The 24,937-nt window shown below is 40.5% G+C and overlaps 1 protein-coding gene across 1 annotated transcript in view; it reads left to right on the forward strand.

Moving 5' to 3' along the window:
* The window catches only part of atp10a (ATPase phospholipid transporting 10A), a 44,100-nt gene extending 24,938 nt beyond the window's left edge, over positions 1 to 19,162 (forward strand). The window contains exons 11-21 of the mRNA XM_008407639.3: positions 2,400 to 2,503; positions 2,877 to 3,003; positions 3,925 to 4,109; positions 5,350 to 5,701; positions 8,633 to 8,709; positions 10,345 to 10,470; positions 10,571 to 10,771; positions 11,781 to 11,861; positions 11,978 to 12,082; positions 13,660 to 13,835; positions 14,015 to 19,162. Coding sequence (XP_008405861.1) covers positions 2,400 to 2,503; positions 2,877 to 3,003; positions 3,925 to 4,109; positions 5,350 to 5,701; positions 8,633 to 8,709; positions 10,345 to 10,470; positions 10,571 to 10,771; positions 11,781 to 11,861; positions 11,978 to 12,082; positions 13,660 to 13,835; positions 14,015 to 14,588 — 2,108 coding nt within the window. The 3' untranslated portion in view covers positions 14,589 to 19,162. The remainder of the gene's footprint in view (positions 1 to 2,399; positions 2,504 to 2,876; positions 3,004 to 3,924; positions 4,110 to 5,349; positions 5,702 to 8,632; positions 8,710 to 10,344; positions 10,471 to 10,570; positions 10,772 to 11,780; positions 11,862 to 11,977; positions 12,083 to 13,659; positions 13,836 to 14,014) is intronic.
* The last annotated feature ends 5,775 nt before the right edge of the window (positions 19,163 to 24,937 follow it).

Here is a 24,937-nt window from a genome sequence, read left to right on the forward strand (position 1 = left end):
CAGCTAACGTTCCTGGCAAGAGGCGGGGTCACCCTGGACACGTTGCCAGTCTAATCACATGATAAATTAAAAGAAACTCCATCCATCTATTTTCTAACACCCTTGTCCCTAGAGGGGTTGGGAGGGTTGCTGTTGCCTATCTCCAGCTAACATTCCAGGCGAGAGGCGGGGTCACCCTGGACAGGTTGCAGGGCAACACAGAGACACACAGGACAAACAACCATGCACACACACACTCACACCTAGGGACAATTTAGAGAGACCAATTAGCCTGACAGTCATGTTTTTGAACTGTGGGAGGAAACCGGAGTACCCGGAGAAAACCCACGCATGCACAGGGAGAACATGCAAACTCCATGCAGAAAGACCGGGGCTGGGAATCGAACCCAGAACCTTCTTGCTGCAAGGCAACAGCTACCAACTGCGCCACTGTACAGCATTAAAAGAAACTCATTAATTTTAATTTGCTTGATTTATCGTTTTTCTCTTTTCTCTCTCTTTTGAGTGTGTGTGTGTGTGTGTGCATGGTGATTTGTCCTGTCTGTCTCTGTGTTGCCCTGCAACCTGTCCAGGGTGACCCCGCCTCTCGCCTGGAACGTTAGCTGGAGATGGGCAACAGCAACCCTCCCAACCCCTCTAGGGACAAGGGTGTTAGAAAATAGATGGATGGAGTTTCTTTTAATTTATCATGTGATTAATTGATTTTATTGTTTAATGTGACGTACCTAAACATTATAAATATGAAACTAAGAAAGAAATGTGTGTCGCTGGAGCGCATCACGTCACAGTCCCACCACTCTTGGTTCTGACTACACATCCAAACAGAGATGTGCAGTCGATGCTCCACAAATGGCTATTATTCGTTCTCTCTTTTTATCAGCTTCATTCGTGTTATGATCTGTTCTGTTGCTGCATGTTGTTTGTTTTTTTAAATCAATCCATAAACTCTGGCATCCATTATTACTTCCATAAATGTTGTGCCGCTGTGTGACGTCTAGGCTGTTCTTCTGTACGCTTGAGGCGTTTTGGGGTTGTAAACCGTTCTCACAGAAACCTGATTGCTGTCACATCATTCAGTAGCATGAACAACCACACAAAAAAAATTAGGATTCTGCAAAAAAATTAAAAAATAAAAAAATCAAGGCCTGCCTCGTGAATGCATCTTAGGTGTTATTTAACCTCTGAGACCTTCACAGAACAACAGAATCAAATCAAGTTTACTAATCCAGCAATTTCTGGAAGCAATATCGTTGCACTGGGTTTTATTTCGGAGTTTTGAATACTAAATGTAAATTGATGCCACACTCGGGTCCTTCATAACATATTTTGCTGGACAATAAATTGTCTAAGAAATTATTGTGAAAAAAGACAATTTTTTAGTGGTGTATTGATAAAGGCTCAAACATTAATGAGCCGTAACTTTGTACAGCAAACTTTACACTGGAATTGGAAGATATTTTAAACATCCAAAATAATACAACAACCAAAAGCAATAAAGAAAACGGAAGTAAAAACCACACACAACTATAAATAAGATGGATTATGAAATTGTCCATCAGAAAATATGAATCAAGAAGGAAATTATCGAGCTCATCTTTATTTGTCCTGAGATTAATCACTTATTGCAACACTTTTGTTGTTTGTGCAATATTTTGAAACCCATTGTTTCTCCTTCCACTTTACGGCTGTGGTGCTTGTCGTGATCTGTCTGCATTTAGTCGCCATCACACGCACTGATGCACTGGGGTCGTACTGTGACAAAATGCCAACGTCCTGTAGCTGGTCACCTAAAGGACCGGAGGTTTTTGCCGAGCCGATCCAACAGAAAGGGAAACGCTTTCCTGGCGTTTGAAGCCTGAGGCCGCCGCCAGGATGCAGCCCGTTTGTTCCTTTAGGTAAAAATAATTTGCTACGGCGGTTTGTGCGCGGCCAAGCTGGGCTGTTATTAGTGAGATTGTATGACTGGCAGTCAAGAGTACTGGCTGGTGCATCTGTGTCAGGAGAGCCATAAAGCCAATCTGTTGGTGCGCCGTTCCCTCTGGCCAAGATTCGGCGCCGCAGAGTCACGTCGGCGACGTTCCGTTACCAAACATAAGACCCAACATCCTCAGCAAACCGCACATGCTTGTATTAAACCAATTATGTAACGCGGCTGAAATAGGATGGTTTTATTTTTGTGAGACGAAGAACTTCTGCCACTAAGCTGTGTCTGCTTGATGAGACTGTGACGTTTTTGTGAAAAACATTGAGATGCATGGTTACTGTAGGTGTGAGCACAGATGGTGCTCATGTTTCTGTTAACATCTCTGCTAAATCCCCCTCCCCCCTAGAACAAAGAGTATTTGATCTTTTCAAACCAATTCTTTCTGTTGTCTTTTTATTTTATTTTATTTTTTAAGGTAACACCAAAGGAAAACGTCAGAAAAAGATTTTCTGTCGGACGCAGAACTACCTGAACCTGTACGCCGCAGACGGCCTTCGCACACTCTGCATTGCCAAAAGGGTAAGCGATAGGGTTGTGCGTCTCGCTGGATTCTGGGCAGGCTGCGTTAGTAGTCCAGCACAGATGACTGCGCGGGCCAGCCCTTCCAAACGGGACATGCTTCATGACTCAGCTGCAATCTGTGCCTCGTTCCCAGGCTGCTAATTTATGCTTTCACAGGCCGGGCTCCGTGTATTCCTTGCTTGTGCTCAGCCTGTCACCAAAGCCGAGTGATGAAACACCTTGTCAAGGTTTCACATTACTGCTGTGCAGGAATCACAGCAGTAAAGTTCCGTTTTCCCACAAGAAACAGAAAAGCAGTGATTCTTTAGATGTGTGTGTGTTTGAGTGTAACCTTCTGGTGTGCTTTGTTTTGTGTGTGTGTGTGTGTCAGACTTTGAGTAAAGAGGAATACGCCCGCTGGCTGCAGCGCCACCTGGAGGCTGAGACGGCCATCCAGGGAAAAGAGGAGCTGCTCTTTGAGTCGGCGTTGAGGCTGGAGACAAACCTCCACCTTTTAGGTTTGTTGGGTCACTTTTCAGTTTTAGAACGACTTCCTTCATTTTTAGACCAGAAGAAAACGTCATTCTTCTGGAGAAGCGTGGAGTTTGGTTTCGGTATTTTCTAGATGCGGATAAGTTTGGGAAAAAAAAAACATTTTGTGTCAAATGTTGTGCCCTTTCCATCTTTTCTTTGTGTTTTTTGCGTTATGTCCTACCTTCTAACCCTCCTTTGTTCCCGTCTTCCTCCTTTCTTTTTTCTTCCTTCCTTTTCATGCTCCTCCATCGTTTCTTCCATGTGTGCTTCCCTCTATGCTTCCTTTCTTTTATGTGATATTCCTTGTGTTCTTTTCTCTGTTGTGCTATTCCTCCTTTCCTTCCTGTCTCATGTCTTTCTTTCTCTTTTCCTACTTCCTGGTTTTCTTTGACTCATGTCCTTTACACTCAAGTTTATCCTTAATTTCTTGGATCTTTTATGTTTGTCTTCCTTTCTTCCTGCTCCTTTGTATCCTTTATTCCTGGGATCCTTCTCTTTCTTTCTTCTCTGTCCTTTCTTCTGTGTTTTTCATTCCTTCCTTCTTTGTCCCTTTTTCATTTTTTATCATAAATCCTTTGTTTTTTCCGTGTTCCCTGTATTCTTTCCTGTCCTTTCTTCCTTGTCATATTTATCCTTCCTTGTGTGCTTTCTCCCTTAATTTATTTTTTCGATTGATTCTTTTTCTTATTTCCTTTCTTTCTTTCCCCGCTGTTCACACTTTCTTTGTCTCTTTCTCTTTTTCCCTCTTTCTTGTCTTTGTTCCTGTCTGTCTAATAGCATAAATGACAGAGAATTGTGGGAAGTTGAGTCTGGAAAAGTGTGAAACATGTAGATGAGAAACGCGTCTGTATAATACTGCCGGTTGTGCAGCATTGCTGCAGACGCTGACATGCATCCGTCCACAGGAGCGACTGGCATTGAGGATCGGCTGCAGGACGGCGTCCCAGAAACGATAGCTTCGCTGCGGAAAGCTGGCCTGCAGATCTGGGTCTTGACGGGTGACAAACAGGAAACGGCTGTCAACATTGCCTACGCCTGCAAGCTGCTGGATCCGGAAGAGGAGATTATAACGCTGAACGCCGACTCCCAGGTGGGCCGCAGCACCCAAAAGCTCATCTTGTTTGCCTAATCAATTCCGCATGCTGAATAATCAATATATTAATCATGTACAAACCAAACATTAACGTAGGCTTCATCCAATTCAAAGAGTCAAGACTTACTGTGGTTTTACACAGCTACGGTTTCAAGACTGCTAAAATCCTCCATCATACCGTTGCTATGGTGTCGAAGCCTTTTCATGAGAATCCAGAGGAAGTGAGAGAGTTTCCTGCTGCTGACTGAAGAAACAAAGGGACTTATATTTTCCTTCACTTCTAGGAAAATGCACACTAATCTAAAACAGTTAATCGACTTCATTTTGATGAATCGTTTTTGAAATAATCAACCTATTTAGTAATTGATTAATCATTAACTGGAGTATGCAGACTCAAAAATGTAATTTTCAGAAACAAAAGAACACAGTCGGAGTAGTAATGGAGACAAAGCATAGATACATTTTCCATTCAAGACTCAAACTTCTTTGTCAGTAAATATTTTACCCAGAACTCCTCAGGTTGCATTTTTATCTGGTTCAAATTCTGTAAATAAAATCCATCATACACCCTTTTGCTGTGTAATTACATATCAGTTAATCACCAGATCAGCTCTAAGCTGTATTGATGTTAAATTGTGAAGAAATGACTATGATTTTCACATGTTGATGTTAGTCGTTTTCTTAGTTTGTTTTGGGGGTTTTTTAGCTGCAGATGCATCATTTGCTACAAATGTTCAAGCATTCTCTAATGGAATACAGTTGCTGCATTTTGGATAACAAAATGCTTCTATTTAAAAATAGAATTGAATTATTTGCAACTTTTAATGTATTTCTAATATTGTTCAGAGGGAGGCTTAATGAAAAATCTGCAGAATGCACCAATTTATCAGATTAATCGTTCAAATAATTGTCTAAAAATTAATTGATTACTAAAATAATCAGACGTAGCATTACGATCGCCTTCCATATGGGGTGTGGGTCCTGCAGTTGCTGCTAAAAGCAGCGCTGAGCTGTCAAATGATGGACTCCACTAGACATGTGAAGTTGTGCTCTGCCAGCTTGCCTTCTTCTCTTAACGCATCCTGGTACCAGGAGTTTTCCAGGAAAGATGATGTGATTCATTGGAATCCGTTGCTGCTAAGGCATGTGGTTTTCAGATGCAAAGCTGCTCAGGTGGTTTAGACATCGGCGTGTTGGTGCTGACTTCTACCTGATCCCATACTTCTGCCTAATCCAGGAGGACTGCGCTGTGTTGCTGGAGGAAAGTTTACGTCACATCCAGTCCAAATTCCTCTGCAACTCCAGACATTCATCCACCAAGACGTTCCCGCGTAACATGGCGCACTTCGAGATTTACCCATCATCCTCCCTTTCCTCCTCCCAAACCGCTCACTTCATGGTGCACCAGCTGGGCTTGGTAATTGACGGGCGGACCTTGGCCTACGCCCTGGACAAGAGCCTGGAGGATAAGTTCCTGGCGATCGCTCGGAGCTGCCGCTCGGTGCTGTGCTGCCGGTCCACGCCGCTGCAGAAGAGCATGGTGGTCAAACTGGTGCGGAACAAGCTGAAAGTCATGACTCTGGCAATAGGTGAGCACCGAGTGAGTGATGGAGTGTGACAAAAGTTTAGATTTCAGAGTTGCCAGGTTTTGCTTGAATCCGATGGCCCAGCAGTTTTCCTGAAACCTAAAAATTGCTCTAAGTAGAACAGAAGCAAAATGTTTACAGTGTTACTGCAGTGTATTAAACATGGTTCCTAAGAAGTCGGGAATCCAAATATTTTTCCATTCTTCCTCTAAATGTTCAGATTGTATTTTTTGTCCTATGTTCTAAAAGTTTGAGTGGCTGGAGATGCATCTTTCTGTCCATCCAGGTGTCAAACTAAGAATATAAGGTATATGGTAGAAACAATAGAAATTGGGTCTACGATAGAGATCTGTAGTCTAACCGCGTTAATGCTTGTTAATAACATAATCATCTGGCATCAAAACGGAGAAAGCAGGAAGCAGCGTGGCTGAGAGCACAAAGGAAGAGCTCAGTAAAAAGGCAGGTGCAAAAACGTCAACTATCCGGACCTGGTTCCGGTTTAGCCTCTGACAGTCTTGGCGTGACGCTCAGGAGAAGTGCGGCAAATGTCACGGTCCGACAGCGGGGAAGTGGGGTGACACGGTGACGGTCTCACAGTCTTTCCGAAACCACACCAAAAAAAAAAAAAAACTTGTAAAAACACACAGTGCAACCAATCCAAACTGTACTGAGATTAGAGAGCCGCTTCCAATGCTTTGGTTTGACATCTAGTAACTTGAAACCTAGCCCTAGTCTGATGACATAACGTGCTGAAAGTTTTAGAACCCAAAAAAGTTTTTCTGTAACTTCTCCTGAAAGTACCGTCACAATAAATTGAATCATTATTGCAGTTTTAATGTTTGTAAATGTTACGTCCACCAGGCTCATTTGATGGGGTAACATTAAAGGAGACCACACAAGTATTTAATGACTTAATAAAAATTTATCCATCCATCCATCCATTTTCTTCCGCTTATCCGGGGTCGGGTCGCGGGGGCAGCAGCTTCAGAAGGGAGGCCCAGACTTCCCTCTCCCCACCTGAAAAAAAGGAATGCCTGAAATGAGAAACCAAAATAGATTAATGCAGAACCTATAGTTGACCAGAAATAAGCAAATGCAAAACAAACCTAACAAATCTCAACCATAAGATACAAACCAAACGGGGTTCTGAGGAGGGAGAGGGAAAACCCTCCAGATTGCTGCATGCATGGCAGTTTTAAAGCTGCAGAGCATCAATCAGGGCAACACATATCACATGCAGAGACCTGTCTTCAGATCCCTACCAGGAAAAAAGGGCAGAGACCCACTGAAGCCGTAACAGTGAAGGAATGCAATATATAGTTGGCTCTAATATTTCATGTGCGCTGCATTTCAAATTCAGCTTGCTAATAAAGAAATTGCCCATTCAGATGAATTATTCTCTGCCTTTTATGCCTTTGCTTAAGAATAAACCTTAAGAACAGAGGTGCCGTTTTCAGCATCACAACATTTGAAAATAATATCACAAATGAACATTGTCCTAATGCAGCTCTAATCGGAATGGTCATGACCTTTTTGTAATTGGATTGCTTCAGGCTTGTAATTTTTTTATTTTTTGCTTTAATCATCATCAGCTGTGATTATACCTGCTGTGGTATCTGGATCATTAAAAATAATGACCAACATTATTGAAATCTAGCAGTGTTCCTCGGGTGCGGGTACAGCTTAAAGTCGGGGCAGGAAATGATTCTTTTGAATGTAATTTTTTCTTCAAATCGTTGCCTTTTAAAATCCACGCTGAGCAGCTTGTTGTTTTGGACGTTTGGATGCAAGTGACGTAACCGGCTGCACTGACATGCAGGAGCGATCAGAATCCTGCGTTGCGCCACATGTGGGGAAAGTTTTGGTTTCATGAACACAAGCCCTCCTGGGAGACTAGCTGTAGCCAAACAATCCAAAAACACTTTGGTGTCTGTCTGGCTGGGACTCATCATCAGATTGTTTTTGTTTTTATTACCATTCGTCTAGAAAGTTAAATTATCAGTGCATTTTGTTACGTCAAGCTTCAATTGTCCAATTCAATAAATCACACCAAACACAGCGACAGATTAATTAATCTGTTTGCTATCGACAAAGAAGATTTGACGGGTTGGGTTGATGCTCTGAATTAATGTCATATAACTGAAAGCGGGGCGGTTTCTGTGGGATTAATCAGCAAAAACATGAAATTTTACCAAGATACACTTGAAATAAGTAACGTACAAGTAGCTTTTCAGCACAATATAGGAGCTTCTTTTAAGTCAATTATTTCTAAAATTGATGAAAAAGTACTTGTTCTATTGGTAGATTATCTTACTTTTAACAAGACATTTTCCCCGTGATGTACGTGAAATAATCTCCCAGTGGAACTAGCGCTTTTTACCAATAATAAGGAATTATTGTCTTAAAGCAAGCTTCTATATCTTGCTGAAAAGTTGCATGTAACTCTTCTTATTTGAAGTGTAGGGAAATATTCGCACTTGAAACTAGACCCAAAACTCTTGGTAAGATTTTGTGTTTTTCTGAGGCCGTATCAAGCGGCTAACGCAAACATTCATCAGAGAGTGGGCCAAAATGTTGTCTCCCTCTGCCCTCCATCGCTGCTCCCACTCCCACACCTGAAGGAACAAAAACAAATCGTTTTTCTCACGGTAAAACAAAATCAAGACGTGCTTGTTAGTTCACCTCTAGCTACACGGGGACAGAAGAGAAACTATCATACAGCACCACACTGCAAAAACCACAAAAAAAACTGCACCATCATAAATCTAATCTATCCTCTGTACGCTTGACCATCTGAGCATCATCTTATTTGATGACGCAACTTTTTACAGCCTCCAGGCTGTCTGCTTCTCCCTTCTGACCAATTATATTTTCTGCATCTTTCCCGCTCTGAGGGACTGTTTTCTGTCTGTCTCCCCGACTCATTAATCACAGGTGACGGTGCTAATGATGTCAGCATGATCCAGGTAGCGGACGTCGGCGTGGGGATATCCGGACAGGAGGGCATGCAGGTAAGGGCGAAATAAGTCCACGGCAGATGGAGAAAGCAGCAGCATATGGGAGATCTTGTCAGAGGTGTGGAGGTAGAAAGAAAAGCAGGTTTTTTTGTTTTTGTTTTTTGCATGTAGTTAAGGACGGGGCTATAAATAGAATTGCTTTTGTTGTGCCGAGTCAGGAGACTGAGTCCTGCATCCTGCAGAGAAGCAGCACAGCTTGCGAGTGCCTCTGTGTCAGATTCAGATCTAAGGTCTCAGAGCGTCTTTGCAGTTAGCAGTGAGGGATTTAAAACGAAGGTCACGTCCTTCCTCTTGTGGACTCATTCAGTGTAGCGTCCAGTTTCAGAACGGTTGACTCTCAATTAGAGTTAAGATCGGGCCTAAAAAATCCAACCCGACCCAACTCCACCAATTAACTATAATCATAGACCTGAGCCCAAAGTAAACCGGACATATTGTTTTAATCACAATTTTACTGCTTTTGCAGGCTGTCATTTAAATTAGCAGTGTAACTTCTTCCATCTTCCAGCTCTGTTTTGTTGCTTGTTTTAACAGCAGGTGAGTCGAGTTCAAATTATCTGGGATGTGTGCTTGATGGGAGCGGAGCAGGGCAGAATGGCATGTTCCTGTATTGGGCTGCGCTTGTTACAGAATGACTACATCATGCTTACTGTCTTTAATTCCTCAACAGGTTGATTAACACGTTCTTTCACGTTTGGTTTTCTCTCTGCTGCATGAATAGCAGGTTTATTAAACAAGTCCAGCTATCGAGTGGGTAGTTGTGGCTCGACCCGGCCTGAATTTAGGTTGGGTTCAGACCCGGGCCATAAATCTAAACTCTCCTCTCACTGCAGCAGCAGAGGTTCCCAATTAACTTCCTGCAGAGCCTTCAGCCACATGCTGCTGCACAGCACATCCACTCGCTCCTCTGTATCCTGACGTTAGCTGAACTTCTAGCTGAACTGGACTTTTATTGAATTAGGCCAGTCACTTTAAAAGGTCTGAATATTTATGCAACCACTTTTTTTATGCTTTAGATTTTTTATTTATTTTTTCAGAAATTAATTGGTCTAGAAATTAGACCAAACAGCCATATGTTAGCCATGACTGATTTCTAAAAACAAATTAAATGGGTAAACATCGAAGTGGATGAATATTTTTAACAGGTGCTGTACTTATTCTGTAACTTTGATGTACGGCGGCTACGCTTAGGGAAATCACAACATTCATGCCTCATTTTGTCTCATTTTTAATGTATGTCTAATACAGTAAACTCTGGATGTTCCAGCTCATTTTGAGATGCTCGACCGCATTTCCTACATTAAGACCAGCATGCATTTACTTTATTGAAGCATAACCCAAACCAAACAATGTTTCTGCTGTTATTTCTGCTGTTGACGGATAGTCTCGACGGTTGAAGTGCTAGCAGTGTCGTCTGGGAGGGTTTTAGGTGCTGATGGATGAGACTGACACTTCCCTACTGCTACAGCAGGGGAATCCCAATAAGTACACGACTTGTTTAAGTATTATTGCTTTGGAGAGATTGCACCCATTAGAGATTGATTAAAAAGAAGCGGCCGAGTGGAGTAGGTCCAGACGTGTCGATGATCAGAGAGTCAATCTGGGCCGCCCGCCTCTGGTGTTTTGCAGGCAGTGATGGCAAGCGACTTTGCTCTTCCTCGTTTCCGGTATCTGCAGAAGCTCATGCTGGTGCACGGACACTGGTGCTACTCTCGGCTGGCTAACATGATCCTGTACTTCTTCTACAAGAACTTCGTAAGCAACTTTGTCCACCGTGGGGTTTTCTTTTACTTTTTATTTTGAACGAGGATCAAAGTTTCTGACATCAGTCTGTCCCGTTGTCGTTTCCCCGCAGATGCTTGTAGCCCTCGTCTTCTGGTATCAGTTCTACTGTGGCTTCTCGGGTTCATCCATGATCGACCAGTGGTATCTCGTCTTCTTCAACATGCTGTTCTCCGCCTTCCCTCAACTTATCACTGGTACTCTGGACAAAGACGTGTCGCAAAAAACGCTCCAGCAACTACCTCAGCTCTACATGAGCGGCCAGAACTCTGAGGTCCGCTTTGACGTTACACCACACCAGATCTGAGTTACTCACAGCTTCATAAGGGATTTTCACCGAGTTTTTCTGAAAGTAACTTGTAGATTTTAGTATTTTTAGACAATTTCCTATGTCTGATTTTTTTCCTTAAACTTTAACATTCAAATACAAATAGTTCACAGCATTAAACATAATTTTCTATCCTCCCTTAATTATTTGTATTGGGTCAGAAGCGACATGCCAATGTGTGTGAGAAGCGTCACTAGTCAATTTGCAACTGCTGTGTTTCCAATAAATAAGAAACGCAATTAAAATCATGTGATAAGTCATTATAAGTCATGGCATTGACAGAGATGTAAAGAGTTCCATGAGATATGTTCATAATTCAGCCATAACTATAGTGCTAATAATCCATCAGTCATCTGAGGAAACGGGGTTTTAAATCAGATGGTTAGAGATTTTAAATTCTAGGCTTTCTTTAGCATCTCCATACAAGCGAGTAGCTTGGCTAGCATTAGCAACTATTAGTGTGAGTGTTGCCTAGCGATGTAGACCCTTACCTTAACTCTGACATGAGATTTTTTTTTAACCACAAATTTATACTTTGCGAATAATAACGACAGGGAGGCTGCGAAACGCTACTCAGAAGGCCAACAACTGATCTTTTGAGAATAACCGAGCTATAAACCAGACGTCATTTTATTTTTCAGTTCAGCCATTGACTAGTAATTTCATATCCCATTCACAGTTTTTTTTTATTAAATTGTTTGGTTTTATTTCTGTCCCCATGTTTGAACTTTAAGATTTTAAACGTTATCTCTCACTGATAGCTGATCTGGACAGCCTGGATTAGCAAACAGCGATTGTTTATCCTTTTAGTGCTGCAGCTAGTGGCTTTTTTTAGATTAAATTGATAAATCTATACAAGAACATTGGACATTTTCCTAAAGCAGAAGGCTACAGCAAAGCTGTCACTTCTGAGAGAGGAGCCGACTAACTATGAATGCTGGGATTTATTTTGCAGGAATATAAGCCATACATGTTCTGGATGAACATGGTCGATGCCTTCTACCAAAGTCTGGTGTGCTTCTTCATCCCTTACTTTGTAAGTTTGGGCTTCGTTTCCATCAGCTCGCGTCTCTCAGTGTTTTTGTTTGTTGTTTTTACTCAGTCATGGTTTCCTCTGTCCACACCCTGATCCTCCTGCTAACCGCCCCTCAGGCCTACGCTGACTCAGACGTGGATCTGTTTACGTGGGGAACTCCCATCATTACCATAGCTCTGTTCACCATCCTGATGCATTTAGGGATCGAGACCAAAACCTGGGTAAGAGAAATGCCTTCACCTCCGGTGACCGTCCGTCTTCCGAATCTATTCAGCTATTTGCTTTTAGTCACATCCTTACTAGCGTCCAGGTTTTATGTGAAAACGGATGTGAAACCAGAAATTCAATCAAAAAAGCCCAAGATTTCATAATTGTTCCTGATCCAGAGTCCTGCCTTTTTATTCCACTCTCTTTCTGCTTTTCCTTTAGCTTAATTCTCTTGGATTCTTGTCAAACTGTCAGGTTACAAGCCCCCCTTTAAAGGTATTTTAGGTGATGGCAGACAGCGCTCTTTTCACTTCCCCCGTACAATAGCTGTGAGCCTGTAATTAATTGGCCGTTTTTGTACTGGAGTCCAATTTAATGACCCGTTGTAATTACATACTGCCAGATCAGCCAGTGTGTTCAGCTGCAGCTCAGCAGCCGCCTGCTTGTGTGTGCGTGTGTGTGTGTGTGTGCGTGTGTGTGTGTGTGTGCGTGTGTGTGTGTGTGTGCGTGTGTGTGTGTGTGCGCGTGTGTGTGTGTGTGTGTGTGTGTGTGTGTGTGTGTGTGTGTGTGTGTGTGTGTGTGTGTGTGTGTGCGCGCCTCCTACCATGTGCTGCATGGTGACATGCACCTACTGGATTTATGTACAGAAAGCCTCAAACATTCAGTGTTCTTTAGCAGCCATTTTAAATCTGTAAATGAGAAACAATCAGATTAAATTATTGAGACAAGAGAGCATATTTAAATTTTGAAAAAGAGAAGAAAAAAAACATCAAAATTTACTTCTGGCTACATTTTGCTACACAGAGACAAAAGGGACATGCTATTGTGTAAGCAAGAGTAGAAACTGAATGCAAATGTCATTTTAAAAAAAGCTTGTATTCTGAAAAATTATACTGGGAAACATGTTCCCTCATTAAAACAAATTCATTTTTGCACAACCGACATCACAGCTTAGTAGTTTTACTGATGGAAATTTTTAGAGTGTTGCTTCTTTTTTTATATACTCCCAAGTATCACATCAGAGCACATTTCCATTTTCAGTTGGCATTACTCCCATGTCAGGTAAAGAATGAAAAATGACGAACCTAAAAACAATTGGCATCTCCTTGTTGGTGTGAAAACTGAAACAAGAAACCTGTTCATCTAAGACAAACAACCCCAACTACCAGCTAACTTATTTATGAACTAATTTACAGTTTCAGTCACTTCGTCCAGTTTCAGTAAAATGTATTTGTTCTGTAGATACTGAGTGTTTTTTAGCTTCTTCTTTTTTTTAAGCCATTGTGTGGCTCACACACCCTGTTGGCAATCATACATACTCAATTAGATCACTGATGATGTCTGGTCTTAAAATCAATCTTTTAATTTGTTCTACCTTTTTTTTCTAAGGAGTTGTTCCACCTTTTAGTTCTAAATAAAGCTTTTAAAGTATGAACTGATTTTTGTCCTGATGCCTCTCCTCCGCTGACTTGGATTGTGATGAGACAGTGTGATTTTTTATGTTTTTTTATTTATTTTTTTTAATTGAGGCGTATTGATCCCCATTAGATGAGTAATTGTTTCTTCTCCTTACTCTCTCCCTTCTCTGCAGACCTGGATGAACTGGCTGTCGATAGCCTTCAGTGTAGCTATATTCTTCACCACCGCTCTCTTCTACAACGCCTCCTGTTCCACCTGCTACTCCTACTGGAACATCCAGAGGCTGCTCCAGGACCCGCTCTTCTACCTGCTGTGCGTCATCACCCCCATGCTGGCGCTTCTTCCTCGGTACGCTCTGGCTTCTGTTTCGCAGACATCTGAAAGCACAAGTAGTCTGAAATATTTATGATGCATGCCGTGAAAACTATTTCTGCTATTGACACCAGATGGTTTCGTTTATCCCGGCGTTCATCGCAGGAGCAGAGCCGAAGTTTATCCTGACGTCTTGACTTGATTTTCTTTTCCAGATATTTCTACAGGGCGTGCCAAGGCACTCTGTTTCCAACCCAGGCGCAGGCCGGGAGGCAGCTAGATAAGCTCCCTTCCGACACTCGTAGGAACGTCCTCGATCGGAGCAGGTCCAAGATGAGGTTGCTGCTGGGTGCCGGACCCAACTTCCTGTCGCTCAGCAAGCCCAAAGTTAGCCAGGCGACCACGCCCAGCTCCAGTCAGGACAAACAGAGCCCTGTGAAGCAAACTCGTAAAGAGAAGGGCCAAAAAGTCCCGTTGGTGCTTACCCGCCCGCACGCTCCGTCACACGCCAGACACAGCCCTCGGCTCCCCGGCAAGCCAAAACCTCATTCCACCAAACACTTGGATGAGACCTTACCACGGCCGGGTCCGAGTTCGTCCGGCCGGTCAGCTTCTGCGACGCTGGTCACACAGATGGTCAGCATCCACCTGAACCTGCCCCCCGACGGAGCCTCGCAGTGCGTTACATACACACACAGGTCAGAGGGAGGACTACGCTCCGGCCGCGTTGCCGAGCCGGCACACAGGACCGTCCCGGCGGCAGAACGGGCGCCGCACACGTCCTTATGATGTCTCACCGTACAACTCCTGGCAAAAGCTTAGGGAACCACTGGTCTGGGGGAGGAGGGGCAGTCGGTCTTTTTTACTTTGTAAATGCTGCAGATACACACACAATTATTTCATTGAACAATTCTCATTAGTTGATGTGAAAATTTCCAAAACCTGCAAGTTGTGTTTAATAGCCTTTTTTTTCTAGATGAAGTAGAGAAAACAAAAAGGATGAAACTCCTCGATTATTGCTTGAACCAAAAAAAAAAACCTCACTTGGAAATAAATATATTTATCAACTAAGTTCCAGTATTATATAGAATAAGCAGATCAGCTTCATGGACACTTGAAGCATCTATTGTCTGTGATCCAGACTTTGCTTCAGTTATTTTTTTATATCAAAATTCCTATTTCAAATATTTAGTTAGTTTTTCTTTCTAACACATTGGCATTAAAAAAAAATTTTTTTTTCTAATATCTCTTATTCTCATATATATGCAAGAGCTGACATTAGCCGTTTATTGTTGATTATTTTTATTAGTATTTTTAGTAAGAGAGTCAATCCCATGCTGCGGATTTGAGAAAAACCATCAAAAAAAGATTTTAACATGTCAATACAAACTCAGAATTATAACTTAGTTGTCATCCTTAGCATCTTACGTTAGCATTTAGCATTGCTAAAATTACATTCTCCTTGTGTTTTAGAATCTAAATTCTTTAAATTTTTTAAAAGCTGCCAGCATTTCTAAATTCTAAGCTGTCATAAATAATTTTTTCTTCTTTTAATCTTTATTCTTCCTAAATGGCGAACATCCGTTTTATGGCATCATTAAATAATAGCTTTGCTTCATATCTGTTTTTTGTTTTGTTTTTTTTGGCTCCGAACGACCGACTGACCATCCTCACAGAGCAGTACATCCATATATTTTGGCAGGAGTTGTATGTTACTCATTCTCAATTTTGCACAATATATTTTTTTTATCAATTTTATTGTATTCTTTTTATACCATTATTTCTTTAAAGCATATGCAGAAAGGTACTTTATTTAGTTTTTTCCATGTACAGTTAATGTAATTTTGCTTTAAACATTTGGGAGAGGAAAGAACTGTAAAATCAAAAAAAAAAAAAAAATTCAGCTTTCTCCCTTGGAAAGTTGTGACTTCTCAGAGACGCGCATCTCGTTGTTGATCAGGTTCCGTTGTGCAGGGACAGAACCAAGATGTTCCGCTGTCAGCTCATCCTGTGGGGGCATTAAAACCTGGAACACACACTACAGTGGCCTTGAATCCTCACTGCAATGACTTCCAAAAACAGAAGTTTTAAGAGAAATCTCCTGCTTTTAGTTTGTTTATCCCAGATAGAAACCACACTGCTGAACCAGTTTGTCCATTTTGAAAGCAAAGCATCTTTATAGTTGGCATGTTGCACAGTAAATTACACTGAATTGTGACTTTTTTTTTCTCCTCATCTGCACATTCAAGATATAATCTTTCTCTTGTGAGAGTTCACAACAGATGTGTACATAGACTTTGCCAGGTGTTGTTCTGTGTGACTGTACATGTATATATTTTTTGGAGCTGAGAGGTTTTAGTTTAAAGAGTAAAAAGTCTGAAAGTGTTTTCATGTTACATTGCAGGAGAATCATTTCCTGTTTTTTTGTTTTATGTTTTTAATCCAACCTTTTTAATTTCAGGACACACATTAAGTAGAGAAATAATCATTCCTTATCTTTTTTCAGTTTTTCTAAAGACCAAATTTCATCCCATTTTCAGTGTGCTGGCATCCCATTAGAGTTTAGTAACTACAACGCAAACACCTGGGTGGCATGTCGGTGGCTTTGAATGGTTGTTATTTTGACCCGATGACGCCGAGGTACCGCCATTTGCTCCAGTACCACAGCGGTGACCTTTGGTGTTTAATTGACCTTGCCATCCTCGTCGCTGCGTGTGGTGGACAGGTGAACGCGGCTCCTCATCAAACAAGTGGCCATAAAGAAACGGCCCTCCTTCATGCTGTTAAAAGCCCAGAGAAGCAGGAAGTCCTGATTTACCAATTAGACGTTGCTCGGCGCTCAAATAAACAGTGCCATGGAACCAACCATACAACACCGGCATGAAAGGGAGGTGGATGAGACCTTCTTCAGACAGCGCTTGTGTGTTTCAGATGACTCACCGGATATATATATATATATATATATAATTTTTTTTTTTTTACCTCCTGGCTGATTTCAATTAAAAGTAACTTTTTTTTTTTTTTTAATGGAGCGTTTGTTAACTTTCTCATCAAAAGCTCAGGAATTATGCAACTCCCATAGTTGTCTGTTTTAGTCTGGAGTTTGGATTGAAAAGCCAATTTTTATTTTTTGTTCTTACAAAAAAAAAAAAAACGTTTTACCTCCTTAAACGCTCCTTTTGTCCTGGATACAAAAGCGAGAGTTTATGTTGGAGTTTGTCAGTGAAAATGTCTCTACACTATAGCTGCTCCAAGCCAGTAATTTGAATGCAAGACATTGCCAAGATACCGAGGCGCTGTCACTGCCACAAGTAGCCATGTTGTCCAGTGTCGTTTGTTTTACTCTGACTTTACCAATGTTGAGCTTTAACTCTGGTTCAATAAGTTTTAGATGAAGCTGAGCTATTGAAATGTTTCATTGCCAGCAGTAACATGGAAAATTCAGAAGATATTAAAATAAGCAAGTTTCTCATTTTGGCATGCAATTTATGGGTGTTATGCTGTCATAATGAGAAATCGTATTTAAATGAGACACTTTCTACGAAATTCATTCCCTAGCTTACTAGCTATCTATGATGAGAGCCAGCTGGTAGCTAGCAAGGAAATAGTGTCTTTTAAAGCTAAATTGTGTTGTTTTTTTATTATTATTGTTAAAATTCCATGCAACTATCTGGTTACTAATTTCAGTGTGAAGTAAACTGCTAAGTGAACACTTTAGCACGTTTAGCAAGCTTTGTAAGGGGTTAGAGGTTAGTTCTAAACCTGTGTCTATAGCTAATACAGATTTAGAGCTTTTTAAATCCAGTATTAGACTGGATGCTAACACAGGTTAGCATCCAGTCTTTAGTGCTAAGCTAGCTGTTTTTTAGCTGCTAACTGGTACTCGGCAGACAAACAGAACGAAGTTCAAGCTAGCAATCACTTTTCTTTGCAAAATGGATATTTTCAAGGGATAGCCTGGTCTTCAAAAACGGATTTCAACCACCAGCACGGTGTTATGAGAGTTTTGAAGCTGTATTTACTTTTGTTCTGCCCAACAAAAGTTTACATTTACTGGTTAATGCAAACCAGTAAAACCTCCAAAGAGTCACTGCGCTTCACCCAAAAATTGTCTGGTATTTAACAACTGGAAAAATCACAACATTTAGTTGCTTTGTTTAGTTTTTTACCAGATGGGCTATATTTATTATTGGGATTTTGAGCCTCTGGGAGGCAGCTTTTCTTCTCAGTCTAAGCTAAGCTAAATTGACCTTTGTGGTTCTCTACTTTATCGTTAAAGCAAGTGTGCAGATATAAAACTATTCGCTTGAAGCAAAGAGCCAATTTGTTGCTCCTTAGCATGTTCTTACTTGCTAAGGGCCTCATGAGAACTTCTATCACATGCTGGTTTTTAACTAGCCAGGTGTGTTTCGCTGTAAACCAAATCCCCAGTGCTGAACCGTCTTTACAATCGAGTCAACAATAAATTTGCACTTTAAAGCATTTCATCAGACCTGTCATTGAGAATTTCTGTTGCACACGTTTATTCACTCAGTATAGCAATACAATATGCAAAAAGAAATGGGAGGTATTATTTTGTTCAACTAAAACTATCTTCTTCTTTTTTTTAAGTCTGTAGAAACTAATGGAAAATTGGCCAAACTGAACTTTTTACTGGGAAGCTTTGCATTTACTTTTAACTGTGTTCAATGCATTTTTTTTTAAAGCAAACCTAATACCAAAAGTGATTTATATCTATCTTGTTTTTCTTAGTAATAGTAAGTGCCTTGACACTGGATAAGAAATTGCTGGATATGTTTGAGTAAATATGATTGAGCTTTTTATTTTGGGGGGTTTTGTACAGATATTTATGAGGATGTGTGGCATCTTTGCCCCCGACTCCCCCATCCCTCTTGTTTTCATTGCCTTTGCACACAAATTCCTTCTCTGGCATGTTGTTTAGTTTGAGACTCGTCGGTCTGTTTGCTGTGTTTCATCTGTTCAGTTCGTCCTGTACCCTCCGTGTGCCTGAAAGAAGCTCCATCATGTTCTGCTGCATTCCATCGTGCTGATTTCCTCTAAATACAACATTGAGCTTTTGCACAACAGATATCCATGAGTATATGTGGTAATTGAGATTTTGTTTTGGGGGGGTGTTGGTGGGGGGGAATCATCGACTTTTTGTCCTTTGTATTAATACCAAGTTCTGGTAAGCAAAACGTTGGTGAGGAATCCTGAATCGCTTCAGCTCAGTGAAGAAGGTGGAAAACTACACAAGGTTCAGTTCCACAGTTTTATGTCAAGTTCATGTTGTTTTTAGTTGTTCCAAATGTTCTGTATATGCCTGCTTGTGATCAAAATAAAACTGCAAGAGTAAAGTATAATTTTTACGAAATTACTTTTTTTTTAGTGTAAATCTCTTTCCATAGCAAAATGTAACCCTTTCACCAGGCTGCACACTTATTTTAGTGTGTTTCTGTGATAATAAACCTGTCAAAATACATACCAAAGTCATTTCCTGTCAAAAGTGAATTTGGAAAAAATAAATAAATTACTTTTGGCAAAAAAAAAAAAAGCAACTTAGGCCATTATTTAAGAAGGTAATATTTAAGAACACAGTTTTGGATTATGGATTATATGTATATAGCAGTGGAAAGTAATTGATGTTAAATTATACAATAATGTAAAAAAAAATCCTGTCTTAGTGCAGGTGCATCACAACAACAAATTCAATCATTTTCTTTTCTCATTGATCAATTCTACTTTTAACAAGCCTGAGAATTAACCTGTGTCTTTGCACTGTAATCTAAAAGACGAGTCTATCGTCCAATGACAAACCATTCAACTTTTAATATACTTTATTAATGGGGCAGTATCATGTAGACTCTGTTTTATAACGCAACTATGTTACCTTCAGTTGTTACAAAATTGGGCCTCTCTCTTTAAAAAATCCTGCTCGACCATAATCTACCTTCAGGAAGTCATCACTGCATCTTCCCATTAACCCTTTAATGTTTTTTTTTTTCACTGAGAAGTAGCTCGTTTAATGAGCTCAGCAGATTTTTTTTTTTTTTTTTTGCAACAAAACAAGGACAAAACAGCCAAACCAGAGCTTTCAAAACTTATTCAGCTGCTTTTAAGACAATTTGAGCTTACATTTTGGTATTTAGAGGCTTAAAGGTCTATCGAGTTTTCGAATTCAGAAAAATGGGCTTTAGTGGCAAAGGGTTATGTAGCGGCATAGACCAGCAGTTTATCAGCTGAAGAGGAGCTTTAGACGAGTGTAAGTGTTGAATTTGTCTCTTTCTCCTGTTCAACAGAGACTTAAAACGAACTCGGAGTGGGAAATAGAAACAGTCACGGTGCTCTCTGTATTTCTGCTTGCTGTTTTTCCGTTTGCCGTTTTGCTGCTGCATTATTATGTTAATGAGGAGAGCTGCCTTCTATGTCTCCTATTGGCCAATAGAGCTTTGGAACCAACGCCACTGCGTCAGACGTTGTGGGGCGTTTAGGTGCAGTCGCTCGGTGCCATCTTTGCAGGCCACAGACCAAAACAAACTTTATCCTGGTGGTTTTATTGTGTTACCGACTGCAGTGAAGTGAACCTCCGAGTCCTTGAGAAGGGAGCTGGAGAACGGCTGGCCGAAATTAGTGTTCATAAATCGGACCAACCTTGAGCTAAATGCCGCTTGCTTGGCGGATATTGAAATATCCAATATCCAACTCGAAACTAACTTCTTATTTTTAAAGATTATATATTCAAAAATAAGAATAAACAGGCAAACCCAGTAACCAATGGGATCGATTCCAGCATTGCAAATACAGATGTTTCACAAACATTTCATTGAACAGTCCTTTAGAACCTCATAGAACTCACAGTATTTTCTCCAGACGTAAATGTTACAAAAGCCATGAACTCAGTCATTGGTTCAACAAACAGCACATTTCTGTGTATTACTTAGAACAGCTGTACATGGACATTTGTGTGATTTTTTTTTTTTTTCTCACCTCTACACTGACTAATGAAAATATTTCACTATTACATTGGGCTGAGTTAGGCGTTTGCTAATTTGCTGCTGGCTAGTTTAAAGGAGCTGAGAGGGGATTTTTTGAGGGCGACTGAGGTCTGTGTGGGAGAAGGTTGGAAGCTGCAGCTCAGAGGAGGAGCTGCACCTCGAAGGCGTTGCTGGGTTCATACAGATATTTTTGCACAACTGAATGGTTGCCATGGAGATAAAAGGCTTTCCCTACTGTGCAAGAAAAAAATTAAAGTAACACTCCATGTGTGTTTTTTTATGATGGAATAACATTATTACATGATGTAATGCTCAAAAAAATTAATTTAATAAATCACTATGACTGGAATGAGTGAATGAATGGGAGCTGTTGTGTTCCCATTCTTTAATGGCGACTGGCAGTCCCTACAGAAGAACAGGTTCCACGACTTGGAAAGTTTTGAGGAGGATTTATTATTACAGCTTTCTTCTTGCCTCGATCAGGTTGTCCTGAATAATCATTCCATTAAAACTGAAACTACTGATTTGGCACCAGAAATATTGAGCCATTCAAAGTGACACCAGACTTTTGTGTGTAACATTACATTTTTTTTTCAAAATTTACCTTTCCACATAATTAAACCAAATTAGCACAAATTAATTTCCTTTGCTGTGTTTTTGTAAACTGACCAAGAGACTGTATTTCACAGAAGAAGCACATTTCACAGAAACATGCATCTATTGTTCGCATCGGTCTGGTTTCTAACAAGACCTGAGCTGGAATTGCTGTCAACTTTCTTCCACTGCTGATCTCCATCTCCTTCACAGCCCGATTGCAAACTAAATTAATATTTTTTTTCCCTCATCTTTTTCTATTTTTTCATACACTTTTTTTGTGTTCACTCCTAAGCCTGCAGGACATAAAACTCCCAGCATGGTTGCATCTACCCTCTTCCCCCCCCCTAGATCCCATGCACCATTGCAGGATAACCAAACACGTGCAGTAAAAGTGATTTTATTCGTTGTCACGTTATGAGAAAACATATAAGAGATTGATAGTGATAATTAAAGAGGCTCCGCTGCTGAACGGAGGCATTTCTCACGCTCTCCTGTCTCTGTCTCTAATTACTTTTCAGGCGATCTGCTGTGCTTGCCGACCACCTTAATCTGAATTTTATCAGAGGAAGGGCGTCATCAAGTCAGGCCATTTAAAGATGCATTGTTTTTTCATCAAGCTCATATCAGAGGACTTGGAGGGGTCTGCCACAACAGTGGCTGTGTTCAAATGATCAATCAATTTTTATTTATTTTTTTTTCAGAGCAAGGACCATCTGTGTTGCTGTTGGTGGAGAGAGCCTCCGTTCTGCTCCTTACACAAAGCATCGCTGTGCTTTTTGCAGCCATATCTTCCCACTGGTGCAGGAATCCCGGCCAGCAGAAACAGCAGGGGGGACGAGCTTTCAGCTGATACCACAAAGAAACACAAACACCCACTAATGATCCGGGCTCAACCTGTCAGCTGGGAGAGAAGAAATGATGGGCAACTCCACCTCACACCTCGCTCAGGTGTTAGTTTTACTTTTAATCTTGACCAAATTTAAATCGTGCGCTTCCGGGCCTGACACAGAGGCCTGTCAATGTCTGTTGTATTTCATTTCCTCTCTGCTTAAACCGCTAATCCGAGCTGAAGCAGAAACGATTTCCGTCATCTGACATGTAACAAGTCTACTCGACTTTATTCACCAAAACCTGTTCTGTAATCTGGAACGTTTGCTACGTTTGTTGAGCTCCAGTTAGCCGCCTTATCTCACTGCGCGAGAGGCAACTGCGTCATGCGTCACGGGCAAAAGGTCAAAGGTAACAAGGTGACTGGCTTATTATGTTGTACAAAAATAAGAATAATTTTAGTACATGTTATGTGTCAGAAGAGGGCTTAGGAAATAATACCAAAAAAATAATAAAATAAATAAATACATAAATAAATTTGACCAAAAGGGCACTTGGGGGCAAGGAGCAAAAGGGGCAGGTGCTCAAGCACCCCTAACACCCCCCGCCCCCGTCCCCTCTGCACGTGCCTGCTTGTTTATATTTTTAATAGTATGATTCTGTAAAGTCAAAATATGTCTGGTGGTCCAGCTCTGATTTACATATCTTGCTAAATTGCGGGTTTGAATATTGCAATACTTATAACAAAATAGACCTGCAGAAAGAAATTACTAATAAAATATCTTGCATATGCATAGTTGTATGTTCTATATAGAGATTTTCCTTAGCTTTGATTGTATATGTCACGATTTTGTAATTCATCATTGTTTATTAAACTCTGAAAGCTGTTTGTTGATATTCTGTCCTAGAATGCGGTTAGATGGGCCCTATATATATATATATATATATATATATATATATATATATATATATATATATATATATATAATTTTTATTATTATTATCATTAATAATAATATTAGTTTCACGCAAAAACGTGAAGAAAGTGACAACTTTGCCGAAACAGGTTGTTTGAGCTTTCACGGTGTCCGTAGTTCTCCAGATAAGCGCGCTGAACAAGCGCGTGCTTGCTACGCGCGTGCTTTGTCAGTGCTCATAACGAGCACGCGCGTATTTTACCGCCTGGGCTGTACACCAACCTAGCTTGCGGAGCGGAGCTGGTCACAGACGAACCCAGAACCCCGTACTGAAGTAAAGTGGGGGGAGGGAGAGTGTTTGCGTGTGCCTGCAGCGACTTCTAGTTTTCACAATGAAAACTGCAGCCACGGTTTACACATTTCTAATGTGCAGACTCAAACCTAGAACATAGTATTAACAATAATACAATATTAATAATGGTTAATAATGTAGTAACAGCACAGTTATATGAGATTAATCTCATTTTACTTCCACTTTATTCTTGCATTATTGAATTTATTAGCGTAGTATTATTTCTTTCCTTAGTGTGGACCTAATATTGTACTAACAGAACAAATAACTGTATGAACTCTTTAAAAAAAAAACTCCTTGTTTTAGATTAGTCTTATACAGGCATGTGTTTTGAACATATTGCCACTTCAGCTTCATAACACTCAAATTTATGCTTTTTTTAAATGAACTCTTCTTTACAGTAAAATTAGGAATACATCTGAACTTTGCAGCAGCTTCCTTATAAACTACCTCTGGGCTAGCTTTGGCTTCGCTGGTGTCAGGTGTAAGCATGCTTTCAGAAGTGTGAAGTGTAAAACTCGATATCTGATCTGAGCATTGATAGAATAATAAATGTGATTGTTCGACACTGCATAGTGTGGGGGTTGGACCATGCATAATAATAATAAAAAAAAAAAGCTTCACGTCAGAGTTGGGCAGCAGCCGTTTCTCACTACCTGCTGCGTGACCAGTGTGATTTATTGTTTCTGGATATGACTTAGAGCCCAGAGGGAGGAAAGAAAGCTCTGCCGATTGTTTAAATCTGTCAGTAAGTGAAGAAAGATTGATTCTGTGCGCATTCAAAGACCCTGCTCTAGTTCTATCACCTATTTTATTTCTTTTCTGTGACATTTAGTGGGTCATTGTAAGTTTGAATTCACAAAACATACAAGGTAACTGCACAGAAAGCAGTCAGGGCTCTGTATTTTCTGTAAATAAATCACTTTAAATGGACAAAAATGTTATTTGTTTTTCAAATGCTCAAACAATTGTACAGTGAACATTTTCCTTTTTACACTAAACTAAGCACACAGAAATAAAACAAACCAAGTAGTCTGGCTTTTATAGACAAGAGATCTTAAGTGCTGTCAGGTTCATCTTACTAAAAGAAAGGTTTGTACTTCTTATTTTGTCATTTGTTTTTCTACTTTCTTGATCAGAAAAAAAAACAATCTGTAGTGCATTCAAACAAGAACAGGATAGAAGTAAATCTGTTTTTAAAAGCGCTTGCTATATTCACACAAGTGACTTTTTAAAATAATTTAATGGATGGCATTGTGTCCTAATTATTCCTCCTCTCCCTCCTTCAAATAAATCAAAGGTACCACATTAAACTTTCTGTACAAGGCCATTTAAATTCCTCCGTAGGGCCCTAGCTCTGTTTTTACCTGCGGTGTTTTGTGATTTTTCGTCACTCCTCACAGTCGTGTATGTTTAATTGTGCCGCGCGAAGGTGAGAGGAACGAGCGT

The sequence above is a fragment of the Poecilia reticulata genome, chromosome 4 (genome assembly GCF_904066995.2).
Source record: "Poecilia reticulata chromosome 4, P_reticulata-male-v2, whole genome shotgun sequence".
NCBI lineage: Eukaryota > Metazoa > Chordata > Actinopteri > Cyprinodontiformes > Poeciliidae > Poecilia > Poecilia reticulata.